This window comes from Pan paniscus, chromosome 13 (genome assembly GCF_029289425.2).
Source record: "Pan paniscus chromosome 13, NHGRI_mPanPan1-v2.0_pri, whole genome shotgun sequence".
NCBI classification, from domain to species: Eukaryota; Metazoa; Chordata; class Mammalia; order Primates; family Hominidae; genus Pan; species Pan paniscus.
Window position 1 is genome coordinate 133,105,149 of NC_073262.2, and position 16,052 is coordinate 133,121,200.

The window sequence follows — 16,052 nt, forward strand, 5'->3', positions numbered from 1 at the left end:
CTGCAGGGAGGCAAGAGATCATTATAAAGCCATATTTAATAGAATGGGCTCTCTTGGTTAGGTGGTAAAAAAATACACTGGTAAACATAGTAGTATCTCGCTATATTAGCATATCAATAGTAAAGTGTTGAATTTATAAAGCGAGTTCCATCCTTGTTCTTGAAAAAAAAAAAAGAAAACATGTTCTTCCACTCACAGGTAATAGTGTCATTTTGTCACAACTTTGGAAAGGCCTAAAAAGACAAATAGTTCTGCTACCTGTCAGGAAAGAAAAATCAGATACCTACTCTTAACGCTAAAAATACATTGTTTTGAAAGATATCCTCTGGACTGTTATTGATTTATATAGTGATTTCCTATTAACTCTTGCAAGTAAGATATTTAATATTCATAAAAATTTTAAAGCTGAACAGGATAACTGTTGCTGTCCCTGTTTCATAAATGAGGAAATTGGTGCATAAAAGTAATGAAGAGCTGTTTCAAAGTCTCAGAGAACTAGACGAAGACCTTAGACATCAATTCAGTGTCTGTTTCCTTTGGAAGGAAGACAGATAAATTATACTCAGAATATTGTTATAAACGCAAGCCTTCCATGCAGTGTGAATTGTCATAAGATTTATAAATTTTACTTATAAATTACAGTTCTCTGACCACTACCTGTCACTTTCTAGATACCATGGATGTTGAAAACAATTCTACTTTGGAAAAACACAGTGGGAAAAGAAGTAAGAACAAATAAGAATTTACTTAATTTTTATGTTACAAATGAACTATTTTTTAATGCTAAGGTTTATTATCATCATTTTCTTTTTTCAACTTTTATTATAGATTAAAGGGTGCATGTGCAGGTTTGTTACATGGGTAAATTGTGTGATGCTGAGGCTTGGTGTCCCAAAAATCCCATCACCCAGGCATAGTACCCAACAGATGGTTCTTCAGCCCATGCCACCCTCTCCCCCTGCCCCGTCTAGTGGTCCCCAGTGTCTCTTGTTCTCATCTTCACATTTATGTGTATTCGATGTTTAGCTTCCACTTGTAAGTAAGAACATGCAGTATTTGGTTTTCTGTTCTTGCATTAAGTTGCTTAGGATAATGGCCTCCAGCTCCATCCATGTTGCTGCGAAGGGCGTGATTTCATTCTTTTTATGGCTGCATAGTATTTCATGGTGTATATGTGTGCCACATTTTCTTTATCCAATTCACTGTTGATGGGCAACTAGATTGGTTCCATGTCTTTGCTTTTGTGAATAGCACTATAAGGAACATATGAGTGCATGTATCTTTTTGATAGAACAAGTTATTTTCCTTTGGGTATATACCTAAAGGTAGTGGGATTGCTGGGTAGAATGGCATTTCTGTCTTTAAGTCTTTGAGGAATTGCCACACTGTCTTCCACAATGGTTGAACTAATTTTACCCTCCCACCAACAGTGTATGAGCATTCTTTTTCCTCCACAACCTCACCAGCATTTGTTATTTTCTTGACTTTTTAATAATAGCCACTCTGAGTAGTGTGAGATGGTATTTCACTGTGGTTCTGATTTGCATTTATCTGATGATTAGTAATGTTGGACATTTTTTTCATGTTTGTTGACCACTTGTATGTCTTCTTTTGAGAAGTGTCTGTTCATGTCCTTTGCCCATTTTTTAATTGGATTTTTTTTGTTTTTTGCTTGTTGATTTGTTTAAGTTCCTTGTAGATTCTGGATATCAGGCCTTCATTATATGCACAGTTTGCAAAAATTTTCTCCCATTCTGAAGGCTGTCTGTTTACTCTTTTGGTAATTTCTTTTGTTGTACAGAAGCTATTTAGTTTAACTGGGTCCCACTTGTCAATTTTTGTTTGAGTTGCAATTGCTTTTGGAGACTTAGCCATAAATTCTTTGCCAAAGCCTATGTCAGGAAGGGTATTTCCTAGGTTTATTCTAGGATTTTTATAGTTTTAGGTCTTACATTTAAATCTTTAATCCATCTTGAGTTAATTTTTGTATAGGATGAGAAGTATGGGTCCGGTTTCATTTTTCTTCGTATGTCTAGCCAGTTATTCCAGCATCGTTTATTGAATAGACAGTCCATTTCCCATTGCTTATTTTTGTTGATTTTGTTGAAGATCAGATGGTTGTAGGTGAGCAGGTTTGTTTCTGAGTTCTCTGTTCTGTTCCACTGGTCTATGTGTCTGTTTTTGTACCAGTACCATGCCATTTTGATTACTGTAGCCTTATAGTATAGTTAGAAGTCGGGCAATGTGATGCCTCTAGCTTTGTTCTTTTTGCTTACAATTGCTTTGGCTATTCAGGCTCTTTTATGGTTCCAACTGAGTTTTAGAATAGATTTTTCTAATTCCGTGAAAAATGACGCTTTTATTTTGATAAGGATGGTCTTAAATCTATAAATTGATTTAAACAGTATAGTCATTCCAACTGTATTGATTCTTCCAATCCATGAGCATAGAATAATTTTCTATTTATTTGTGCTATCTCTGATTTCTTTCAGCAGTGTTTTGTAGTTCTTCTTGTAGACATCTTTCACCTCCTTGGCTGGATGAATTCCTAGGGATCTCATTTTCTTTGTGGCTATTGTAAATGGGACTGTGTTCTTCATCTGATTCCCAGCTAGAACGTTTTTAGTGTATAAAGATGCTACTGATTTTTATGCATCGATTTTGTATTCTGAAACTTTACTAAATTTGTTTGTCAGTTCCAGGAGCATTTTTTTCTACACCTTTCATAAGATAAAACCTGAATGCCTTTTAAAGTAGCCATTTATTTTTTTCAAAATGCTCATGTTGCTTTATTCTGTCTTCATCTTGCTTTTTATTCTGATTTGAAAATAGATGTTCTTGTGAACATTGGTGTCTATCTTTCCAGAATTTTACTATGCATGTATTAACACGTTTTGGAATATAGTTTTATTTATTTAAATGAGTAACTCTGTACACACTTGTCCTTTCTTGCTTTTTAAACTAATATACCTGGACAATAAAAACGTTTTAAATTGAAATATAAAAAGTCTTATTTCAGAGCTGCTTTAATGTGCATTGTTTTCATTTTTAGTGTCGTCAGGAATTTTTCATTTATTATCGGTCATTTCTTTTTCTTCTTCATAGAACTCTTTGTCAGAGAATGCTCTCAGTGTTTCTTTGTTTTGTTCTGTTGTGTTTTTGTTTATTTTTGACGGAGTCTTGCACTGTTGCTCAGGCTGGAGCACAGTGGTGTGATCTCGGCTTACTGCAAGCTCCGCCTCCCAGGTTCACACCATTCTCCTGCCTCAGCCTCCCGAGTAGCTGGGATTACAGGTACCTTCCACCACACCCAGCTAATTTTTTGTACTTTTAGTAGAGTCGGTGTTTCACCGTGTTAGCCAGGACGGTCTCGATCTCCTGACCTTGTGATCTTCCTGCCTCGGCCTCCCAAAGTGCTGGGATTACAGGCATGAGCTACCACGCCCGGCCCTCTCAGTGTTTTAAGTCATGGTGTTTTTCTTATTATTCTGAATGAATATAGAACTCTTAAATATTATATATATTAAATCTTGGTCATATACGTTGCTAGTATTTTGTCCATTTGTTGTTTTTCTTTTAGATTTGTTAAGGGAATCTTTTGTCCTAGAGAAGTTTTAAATTTTTATGTAGTCAAATTTGTCAGCCTTTTTCTGACTGGTTCTTGGGTTCCATATCATATTTACAACAGCTATCTCTTCTTCAATATTTTAAAAATATTGTTCTATATTTGATTCTAGAAGTTTGATATAACTGATCATTTTTAATGTTTACATATGTAATCTACACGGGGTTTGCCTTTCTGTGTAAGTGAGGTGGGAATTTTAAAAATATTCTCCACACTATGGCATGGTGATTTGAATCACCACTTTGATTACACACTGCCTTTACCTGTCTATATTCTATGTTCTTCTTTTGTAATTGAAGGCACTACAGAAAAGAAAGAACAGCTCAGAGGTAGAACCATCCTGATGCTTCATTGGGGTGAATTTTAGAATGAGCTCAAGAAGATCTCTCCCAACTCCTTCCCAAGTCCATTGAAAGCTCTGATCAGAAATGCATTGAACTGGCTAGGCATCATGGCTTATGCCTATAATCCCAGTTTCTCAGGAGGCTGAGGCAGGAGTATCGCTTGAACCTGGGAGGCAGAGGTTGCAGTGAGCTGAGACTGCGCCACTGCACCCCAGCCTGGGTGACAGAACAATACCCTGTCTCAAAAAAAAAAAAAAAAAAAGCATTGAATTTGAAGGTTAATTTGGGAAGAACAGAGACTTTTACTCTTTTATTCATGTCTTATGTAATGTTCTTCCACGAAAAATTTTTTTTGTACAATTCTGGCATTTTTAAAAAGTTTTATACATTGTATAAATTTATGTGTTGCTATGAATATCTTTTTTTCTATTACATAATAACTGGAGTGAATTTAAATGAGACAAGACTCTCAAAATCTTTATTTAAAAGGAAATCTGTAGTCAATTTATTACCTACTTGCATATGAGAGAATCAGAATGCCACTGAGTTAATATAAAATTTTACAAGCATTTATAAGTTTAGGGATCCAGATGTCACTTAAAATATTATGGCCAGGCCCAAAAATTATCAAATAAAACCATCGATCAGAATTACAGGTTTCTTTGGAAACTGGTTTCATGAGAAGTGGCAGTAATTTTCTATTTTGTGGGATTATTACAAAACCTCTTCAAATAGCTCTCCTAAGGACAAGTTTATGTTAACATAGAACAGAACAAATCAGTAACGGTTATGAAAAGACACACTTCCATATTTTGCAAGAGAGTAAGACTGATCTTCTTTTGAAATTTCTCAATTTAACACTTTGTCAAATCAGATTCTTTATGTTAGTGTTGTGGTGCAGAATGTTCTCTCTCCTTCCACAACTATGGGTCGAGGGGCCTTTCCTTTCATCTCCTTCAGCAATTTCTTTTGTTAGTTATGAAGACTTACATTTTTAAAATCTGGTCTGTGGAATTCATTAGTTAGCCTTACAAGAAATGTAAGCCCATGGAGCTCAATGTTACTGGGAAAAATAGAGGTGCCTGAAATGAATTTCACCTAAAAACAGTGAAATAGGATGCATATAGATTTTTTTTTTCTTTTGAGATGGAGTCCAGCTCTGTCACCCAGGCCAGAGTGCAGTGGTGTGATCTCGGCTCACCGCATCCTCTGCCTCCCGGATTCAAGCAATTCTCCTGTCTCAGCCTCCTGAGTAGCTAGGACTACATGTGCCCACCACCATGCCTGGCTAATTTTTGTATTTTTAGTAGAGATGAGGTTTCACCATATTGGTTAGGCAGGTTTCGAACTCCTGACCTCAGGTGATCCACCCGCCTTGGCTTCCCAAAGTGCTGGGATTACAGGCGCGAGCCACCGTGCCCGGCCTAGGATGCATATAGATTTTTCAACTACAGCTCTCCCATTCTCCATTCTGAATGAGCTCCAGATCCCATATCATTTTATTTTCAGATTTCCTTTCTGTCTCGTCTTCACCTAAATACATAACGTGAAGTTAGTTCAGTATTTAGGTGAAGATGCTGATGGTGTCTTTCTTTTAACACTACATCTTGTGTAATATTTTATAGGCATTGCTACTGTTTATAGGCTAATTATTATTCCCAGCATCATTAAAATACTTTCTGCATTTTATTTTCTTTTATCTCAAAATACTGATGGCCTTTCTTTATACCACTTCCATTTGCCAGGCCTCATCCTATGGACCTCATCACGCTTCCCTTTGTATTGTTCTACTTGTCTATTTCACACTCCCAACCCTCCCACAACTTTTCTTTCCTTGTAAATTAGACCACAGCTGTACTAAAGACTCAGTCTTCCTTCAGGGTACCTGTTTTGGGTTAGGACGTACAAACAGGCTTCAAAACTGTCCATCACTATTGGAGTAAAATAGGAAATCCAGTGAAATGGAAGAAACAGCCAGATTTAAAGCGATCCCCCAACCAATAGTGTGGAAGGCTTCAGCACAGATGCCAAGATTTTGAGAGATTTTGGCCAAGCCCATGCTCACAGTGAAGATGGTGGAATGTTTTTGGTGGGAGATGAAGTCACCATAGCTCAGTCTATAGGACATGGCAAGACAATTCACAGTGACTCCCAGTTCCACAGGATAAGGCAGTGTGCTCAGAGCCTGCAATAGTCTTTCTAGAGCATGATTTGGGCATCTTGACCAATGAAGGACAGGATTCATGGCTTACTCTCTGACTTTTTGTCAGGCCTCTCCTCAAATGCTGACTTATGAGAAGTTCTTCCTGGCTCTTCTACATAAAATAACACATCCTCCTCCCACACACACTTCTAGCCCCATTCACCACTCCCTGAAGTTCTTATTCTGGTTTACTTTTCCACAAAACACTCTGCCATCTTCTGTGTTTATTTCTTCATTGCTGTCTCCCCACTAGACCATAAGCTCTACTCCAGCAAGGACTTTGTTTTCTTCACAACTGTATCCTCAGCATCTAGGATAGTGGGTTGATTCACAGTAAGTGCCCGATAAATAGTTATTGGATGGGTAATTTGCATGAATAAATTAATTCTACCAGCTTGTGAAAATTTAATCCAAATATATGATTGTACAAAATATGTACTTAGCGCAAGCAAAGAAAAAACATTAAAAATAAAAGGATGGGTAAAGAAATGTCAAGACCTATAAATTAGAAGATCAGGGATTTTTCATTGCTTGCTCTTTGTCATAAGTAATCACATAGTAATCAATATTGTCAGCTAATTCAGGTTCTCTGTGGATCTCATTTATGGTGGCCAGTCTGCTTCTAGACTACATGTTCTCAGTAGGCAGCCGGGCTTCTCCCTAGGAAGACTCTAAGGATTGGTCAAGGGTGGATGTCCTGCTGGCTTCACAGATGAGGTAGGGGGTAGACAGCAGGTGTGTAGAGCAATGGTGGAAGGGGAGGCAAATCTCCTGCCAGGAGCCTGAGGTCTGAGGCCTGAAAAGATCTGTTTCCAAAAAGCTGATTCCTCCAGTCAAAGAGATCGAGCTGGTGTGGCTTGTCTGAGAATGACCTTCAGTGATCACCTGCTCATGGCCTTTCTGACTGGAAGTTGTGGCTGCCCTTTGCCTCTTAACACCTGGCAAATATTGGCATGACCGTGATCAGGTGAGTGAACTGGGAGAAGGTGGTCTCCTTTGGGCCATGTGGATGGATGCATTCTCTTCTCTTGTCTTCTGGAACACCCCAATCTCCTACTGGCTAATATAGCTCCTTCCTGGTCATTTGCTGGTGATGTTGGTGGTAGTGTGGATAGAGGTAGTATTGGTGGTGGTGTTGGTGGTGGTGGTGGTGGTCCCTTCGTGGCTTCCTGATGTCTACATATTGGAGTGCCCCACGGATTGGACCTGAGTGCTTTCCTTGTCTCTATACTCTCTCCCTAGGAATTGCATCCAGTCCTGTTCTTTAAATTTTATCAATATGTGAATGACTACCAATTATATTTCTTTTCTTCTCTCTCTCCTCAACTGCGAAGTCATAAATTCAACTTCTTACTCCAAACTTCTACCTGAAGTCTAACAGGTGTCTTAAATCTGATGTGTCAAGCACATTTCTTGATTCTCATTCCCAAACTTGTCATCCTCATCAGTAATCCTCATCTCAGTAAATGGCACTACATTTACTAAGTTTGAGCCAAAAATGTAGAAGGTGTGCTTGATTTCCCTCTATGCTAACCCCTCGCACTCTCTCTATCATCAAGTTCCAAGACTATATATCAGATTTGTCCATTCTTTATCTCCCCTGCCACTGCCCCGGCCCAAGCCCTATTATCTTGCATGTGGAATACCGCAGAGTCCTCCTAAATGGTCTCTCTGCTTTCATTCTTGCCCACTAGAACCTATTCTCCATTCAGCAGTTGGCCACCCAACTGCTATAGCCTTTCAGTGGTTTTCAGTCGAACCTAGAAAAGTTTCCAGTTGAACCTAGAAAAAAAAAGTCTAAACTTCTTACTGTGCCTATGAAGCATTACGCAGGCTGCCCCTGATCAGCTCTTAAACCTCATCCTTTATGATACCCCCTCACTTGCTACTCTGGCCTTCCTTGAATGAACCAAGTAGTGTTCAGCCTCAGAACCCTTGCACTTCGTGTTGACTCTATATAAGATGCTTTTACCTGGTAGGAATGGTTTCTTCTTATTCATGTTTCAGCTCAAGTGTCTCCTCCATGGAGAGGCCTTGCCTGATCTCCATTTCTTTTTTTTTTTTATACTTTAAGTTTTAGGGTACATGTGCACATTGTGCACGTTAGTTACATATGTATACATGTGCCATGTGTGTGCGTTTCTTAAAAACTCCCCCAGCCTCTTTGATATCACCTTTTGACCTGTCATTTCACTTGATTGTAAGTTTTTGATGTACAGAATATTTTATCCTTGTGTAATTGGTCTGTTTTATCATTTATAATTATGTTTTTTAATCTTGTTTAAGAAATCTTGGCCTAATCTCAGGTTACCAAGATATTTTAATACTTTTCTTACTTTATTGAACATCTTGACCAATAAAGTCAGATCCAGTGAATAAATACTCTTGCTTCCATTCCTAAGATGGGCAGCCTGAGGATCATTCATTATGGTTCTTCAGAGAGTCCCCAGCAAGAGTGAGGCTCAGTTGACCACACTGGTGACCAGCCCAATTGGCTTCCCTTCTCATCCTTTCCCTCTTCCTGGTTCCTCACTCCTAATCCTTGTGATCACTTGAAAAATAAACCTACTGAAAACAAAACCCTATCTCAAGATTTGCTTTTGGGAATATTAGGTGGAGACATTCTTATTTGTTTTCTCATTTGGATATTTAATTCTTTTGGAATTGATTTTTTTTTTAGTGTGGCATAATGTAAGGGTCTAATTTTTACCAACCTGGATAACCATTTGTCCTAGCTTCTCCACTGATGTGTAATGTCACACATAACATGCATCAAGCTGCCATTTACATATATATATACATATAGGGTTTGTTTCTGGGCTTTCTAGTCTGATCCATTGCCCTATCTATTCTGCATCAATACATATCACACTCTAGTAAATACTATAATTTTATAACGTATTAATATCAGGTAGGGTAAGTTCTCTCAACTTTTTTCTCTTTCAAAATTGTCTTGGCGATTACAGCCATTTTATCATTCTTATAACTTTTAATATCATTTTGTCAACCCTTGAAAACCCTGTAGAATTTTTATTGAAATTGCATAGAATAAATGTGGAGAGAACTGACGTCTCTAAAATATTGACCGTTTCTATTCACGAACATAGAGATATCTCACTATTTATTCTTTCCTTTTTAGACCCTTTATTCATTTATTCAGCAAATCCTTATTTCCAATGCTGCTCAATAGGGATAAAGAAGTGAGAAAAATCTCATCGAGCTTACATTCTACTTAGGGTATATAGACAGTACACAAATAAGTACATAATATTTCAGATAGTGACAATGTCATAAAGAAAAATAAAGAATAATGGAGGTGTACAGTGACAGAAATGTGCCATTTTATGTAGGGTGTCCAAGGAGAGCCTTGCTAACAAGCTGCATGTAACTCAAAATCTAAATGCAGTGAGGTACTAAGCCATGGAGCTGAGGCAGAGAAAACCTCAGTTGCAAAGACCTGAGAGAGGACTATACATGGTCCTTTAGGCAACGGCAAGGGAGACCACTGGCTGGAGAGGTAGAGAGGGGTTGGGCGGGAAGTGGTTTCTCAGAGGTATATAGAACTTATAGGCCATGGCAAAGACTTTGGATTCTTAAGTAAAAGAAGACATCAGAGAGTTTTGAGCTGGGGACTATAATCTGAATTATGTTTTGAGGACATCCTCTGGATTCTACATGGATAATAGACTTTAGGAGGGCAAGGATGGGGCAGGAGTAAGGAGGCTATTGCAATGGTCTCGGAAGGGTGACGGTGAATTGGACTAAGTTGGTAGCAGTGGAAGCGTTCAAAAGTGGGTAGATTCTGAAAATGCAGATATGTGTGGGTATGTATTCATATACACATATACAGTCAATTCTCATTATTCCTGATAGTTATATTCTATAAAGTCACCATGAACATAGACTTAGCAAATATTGAACCATTGCTTCTAGTAGAAATACAGAATAAGGTTTTTCGAAGCCTCTGATCATATTTTCCTCAACTGATCAATACATAACCTTGTTTTATATGTGTTTCTGTATAAAGACACCTTATGTAATATCACATTGATTTATTACTATTGAACTCATATCCAACAGCACTATATCTCATGCCTGAACAAAGCTCATCTAACACATGTACTTTCTGTCCCACGTCACAGCCTTCTTGTACTTAGGAACACTAGACAACTCTTCAGCATTACACTTGGGTGCCACTTTATATAGTGAAATTACCAAAAAAAGCACAAAAACGCACACAAAAAAGTGGCAGTAAATAGACCACAAACGGACTCTTGTTTACAGTGTGAACGCTGAAACAAGAAGGCAAAGCATCACCTTGTTTGACCTCAGCTAAGAGCATGCATAGGTGACTCAAATAATTTGCCACACTGCATGTCTGCAAATGACCAGGGAAGTGCCATGAGTATTGATTGGAGGGTTCACATAAATTTGAACTAATAGACAAATTTGCAGATTTGGAATCTGTGAATAATGAAGATTGTGTGTCAATTAGCTTTACTCAACTTTTTAAAAATCTATTGGTACTTTTAGTGGGATTGTGTTAAATTTATAAATAAACATAGGGAGAACTCCCATCTTTATGATGCTAGACTGCCTCTCCAAGAACACGCCATGATGATCGATTTGTTCAAGGGTCCTCTGTGCCCTCAGTGGAACTTTTACATTTATTTCCTGCATGTGGGTGGGTGATGCAGACTTTCTTTACACTTAGTCTGAGCTTTGGTGGCAGTGTGCTTTCGTTGTTATTATAAATGAGGTCTTCCCTTGCATTATATCTTTTAACTGGTTTTTACTCCCATATAGGAAAGCTACTCATTTCTATATCTTAATTTTGAAACTTACTAAATTTTCCTATTATGATAGTATATTTTTAATTGCTTGCCTTGGGTTTTCCAGGTATATAATCATATAATCTGCTTTACTTTTTTGTGCTTGTTCTAACTTTTCCGAGGCATATGTTTAATTCAGTTGGTGTCTTTTTTTCCCACTGGTTCATTATTTAAGGCTATTTATTGGTTTGGTTTGGTTGTTTTTGGAGATAGGGATCCTGGTCTGTCACTCAGGCTGGAGTGCAGTGGTGTAATCATACGTCACTACAGCCTTGAACTCCTCAGCTTAAGTGATCTTCCTGCTTCAGCCTCCCAAGTAGCTGGGATACAGGCACATGGCACCAGGTCCCAATATTTTATTTTATTATTTATTTTATTTTAGAGATGGGGTATCACTATGTTGCCTAGGCTGGTCTTGAACTCCTGGTCTCAAATGATACACCCATCTTAGCCTCCCAAGTAGCTGGGATAACAGGCATGAGCTACCACACCCAGCTAAGACTTTTCCCCTCCCTTTGGGCACTGTATTAACAGTCTTCCATAGCTTCTCATAGGCAATGTTTTTTATTATTGTCATTTGCTAAATATCCTGCAATTTGGATTTGCATTTCCTCTTTGACTCAGTTATTTAACAGAGGGTGGGGAAAATGTGTATACTCTATTTTCTGGCTATGGAGTTCAACATGTATCAATCATATTGATCCTGTTAAACAAATCATTTGGGTTTTCCATCCTTTTCTGTTTTCTACACTGATCTCTCATGGGCTAAAATAAACAAAAATAAAGTCTTCTATTAATAGTGTGTTTCTACCCATTTCTTATTGCATCTCCTATAATTTCTACTTTCTTAAAACTTTTTGGCCTGAATTACATGGTCCCTGATATCTTTTATTGATGTATACTGAATATATCTTTGCCTATATATTTATTTTCAATGTTTTATATGGTTTTTAAATGAGTCTTTTATACATGATAAAATGTTGGGTTTTACTTTGTAATTCAGTCTCTCAAAATTTCTTTTTTAAATAAGTGAGTTAAGCCCATTTACTTTTATTGATAGACCCAAGACGTTTGATCTTGTTTTAGTCACATTGGTTTATATTATATATTCTAGGGATTTGGATTTTTTAAAAGTCAACACTCTGCATTCTGTCTTCTATGCATTTTATGTGCATGTGTATACTTCTGATACTAAGGAAGATTTGCATTTTTCTTCTAGTGGTTACAACTAGCTAGTGGCTACCTAGCTGAGACTATCTGTATTAGTCCATTCTCACACTGTTATAAAGAACTACCTGAGACTGGGTAATTTATTTTAAAAAAAGAGGTTTAATTGACTCACAGTTCCACATGGCTGGGAGGCCTCAGGAAACTTACAATTACAGCGGAAGGTGAAGGGGAAGCAAGCACATCTTACCATGGCAACCCAGGAGAGAGGGTGAGCTAAGGGGAAGTGCCACATTTTTTTTTTATGTTCTGGGATACATGTGCAGAATGTGCAGGTTTGTTACATAGGTATACATGTGTCATGGTGGTTTGCTGTACTTATTGACCCATCCTCTAGATTCACTCCCCTCACCTTCCACCCCACAACAGGCCCTATGTGTTCCCCTCCCTGTGTCCATGTGTTCTCATTGCTCAACTCCCACTTATGAGTGAGAACATACAGTGTTTGGTTTTCTGTTCCTGGGTCAGTTTGCTGAGGATGATTGCTTCCAGCTTCATCCATGTCCCTGCAAAGCACATGATCTCATTCCTTTTTAAGGCTGCATAGTAGTCCATGGTGTAGATGTACCACATTTTCTTTATCCAGTCTATCATTGTTGGGCGTCTGGTTTGGATCCATGACTGTGCTATTGCAAATAGTGCTGCAATAAACATAGACGTGTGCATGTGTCTTTATAGTAGAATGACTTATATTCCTTTGGGTATATACCCAGTAATGGGATTGCTAGGTCAAATGGTATTTCTGGTTCCAGATCCTTGAGGAATCACCATACTGTCTTCCACAATGGTTGAACTAATTTACATTCCCACCAACAGTGTAAAAGTGTTCCTATTTATTCACAGCCTCACCAGCATCTGTTGTTTCTTGACTTTTTAATAATTGCCATTCTGACTGGTGTGAGATGGTAACTCACTGTGGTTTTGATTTGCGTTTCTCTAATGTTCAGTGATGTTGAGCTTGTTTTCATGTTCATTGGCCACATAAATGTCTTCTTTTGAGAAGTGTCTGTTCATATCCTTTGTCCACTTTTTGATGGTTTTGTTTTTTCTTGTAAATTTGTTAAAGTTCCTTATAAATTCTGGATATTAGACCTTTGTCAGATGGATAGATTGCAAAAATTTTCTTACATTCTGTAGGTTGCCTGTTCATTCTGATGATAGTTTCTTTTGCTGTGCAGAAGCTCTCTAGTTTAATTAGATCCCATTTGTCAATTGTTGCTTTTGTTGCAATTGCTTTTGGCATTTTTGTCATGAAGTCTTTGCCCATGCCTGTGTCCTCAGTGTTTTGCCTATGTTTTCTTCCAGGGTTTTTATGGCTTTGGGTTATACATTTTAAGTCTTTAATCCATCCTGAGTTAATTTTTGTGTAAGGCATAAGCAAGGGGTCCAGTTTCAGTTTTCTGCATATGGCTAGCCAGTTTTCCCAACACCATTTATCAAATAGGAGATCCCTTCCCCATTACTTGTCTTTGTCAGGTTTGTCAAAGATCAGATGGTTGTAGATGTGCGGTGTTATTTCTGAGGTCTCTGTTCTGTTCCATTGGTCTACATGTCTGTTTTGGTACCAGTACCATGGGGGTGTTTTGGTTACTGTAGCCTTGTAATATAATTTGACGTCAATTATACTACAAACCTGGAGGCTGATGCCTCCAGGTTTGTTCTTTTTGCTTAGGATTGTCTTGACTGTATGGGGTCTTCTTTGATTCCAAATGAAATTTAAAGTAGTTTTTTCTAATTCTGTGAAGAATGTCAATGGTAGTTTGATGGGAATGGCATTGAATCTATAAATTACTTTGGGCAGTATGGCCATTTTCATGATATTGATTCTTCCTAGCCATAAGGTTGGAATGTTTTTTCATTTATTCATGTCTTCTTTTATTTCCTTGAGCAGTGGTTTGTAATTGTCCTTGAAGAGGTCCTTCACATCCCTTGTTAGTTGTATTCCTAGGTATTTTATTATCTTTGTAGTGATTGTGAATGGGAGTTCATTCATGATTTGGCTCTCTGCTTGCCTACTGATGGTGTAAAGGAATGCTTCTGATTTTTGCACATTGATTTTGTATCCTGAGATTTTTCTGACATTCCTTATCAATTTAAGGAGTTTTGGGGCTCAGATAATGGGGTTTTCTAAATATAAAATCATGTCATCCGCAAGTACAGACAATCTGACTTCCCCTCTCCCTATTTGAATACTCTTTATTTCTTTCTCTTGCCTGATTGCCCTGGCCAGAACTTCCAATACTATGTTGAACGGGAGTGGTGAGAGAGGGCATCCTTGTCTTGGGCCAGTTTTCAAAGGGAATGCTTCCAGCTTTTGCCCATTCAGTATGATATTGGCTGTGGGTTTGTCATAAATAGCTCTTATTATTTGAAGGTATGTCTCATCAATACCTAGTTTATTGAGAGTTTTTTTGTTTGTTTGTTTGGGTTTTTTTGTTCTTGTTGTTATTGTTTTTTGAGACGGAGTCTCACTCTGTTGCCCAGGCTGGAGTGCAGTGGTGTGATCTCGGCTCACTGCAAGCTCCGCCTCCCAGGTTCACACCATTCTCCTACCTCAGCCTCCCAAGTAGCTGGGACTACAGGCACCCGCCACCATGCCTGGCTAATTTTTTGTATTTTTAATAGAGACAGGGTTTCACCATTTTAGCCAGGATGGTCTCAATCTCCTGACCTCATGATCCACGCACCTTGGCCTCCCAAAGTGCTGGATTACAGGCGTGAGCCATCGTGCCCAGTCAAGAGTTTTTAACATGAAGGGATGCTGAATTTTTTCGAAGACCTTTTCTGCATCTATTGAGATAATCATGTAGTTTTTGTCTTTGGTTCTGTTTATGTGATGGATTACATTTATTGATCTACATATGTTGAACTAGCCTTGCATCCCAGGGATGAAGCCTACTTGATCATGATGGATATGTTTTTTAATGTGCTGCTGGATTCAGTTTGACAGTATTTTATTGAGAATTCTTGCATCAATGTTCATCAGGGATATTGGCCTGAAGTTTCCTTTTTTTTATTGTGTCTCTCCCAGGTTTTGGTATCAGGATGATGCTGGCTTCATAAAATAAATTAGAGAGGAGTCACTCCTTTTCAATTGTTTGTAATAGTTTCAGAAGGAAAGGTACCAGCTACTCTTTGTACCTCTGGTAGAATTCAGCTGTGAATCAGTCTGGTCCTGGGCTTTATTTTGTTGGTGGGCTGTTAATTACTGCCTCAATTTCAGAACTTGTTATTGGTTTATTCAGGGATTTGACTTCTTCCTGGTTTAGTCTTGGGAGGGTGTATGTTTCCAGGAATTTATCCATTTCTTCTAGATTTTCTAGTTTATTTGTGTAGAGGTGTTTATAGTAGTCTCTGATGGTAGTTTGTATTTCTGTGGGGTCGGTGGTGATATCCCCTTTATCTTTTTTTATTGTGTCCATTTGATTCTTCTCTCTTTTCTTCTTTATTAGTCTATCTAGCAGTCTATCTATTTTGTTAATTTTTTCAAATAACCAGATCCTGGTTTTTTGGAGAGTTTTTCATATCTCTATCTCCTTCAATTCTGCTCTGATCTTAGTTATTTCTTGTCTTCTGCTAGCTTTTGGATTAGTTTGCTCTTGTCTCTCTGGCTCTTTTAATTGTGATATTAGGGTATAGATTTTAGATCTTTCTAGATTTCTGATGTGGGCATTTAGTGCTATAAATTTCCCTCTTAATACTGCTTTAGCTGTGTCCCAGAGATTTTGGTACGTTGTCTTTTTGTTCTCATTGGTTTCAAAGAACTTCTTGATTTCTGCCTTAATTTCATTATTTACCCAGGAGTCATTCAGGAGCAGGTT

At 38.0% G+C, this 16,052-nt stretch overlaps 1 protein-coding gene across 26 annotated transcripts in view; it reads left to right on the forward strand.

Moving 5' to 3' along the window:
* The window catches only part of SP100 (SP100 nuclear antigen), a 132,093-nt gene that overhangs the window by 60,011 nt on the left and 56,030 nt on the right, over positions 1-16,052 (forward strand). For all 26 annotated transcript variants that reach the window (XM_034955327.4, XM_055109192.2, XM_034955331.3 and 23 more), the window contains one exon: positions 672-725. In XM_034955327.4, the coding sequence (XP_034811218.2) occupies positions 672-725 (54 nt within the window). The remainder of the gene's footprint in view (positions 1-671; positions 726-16,052) is intronic.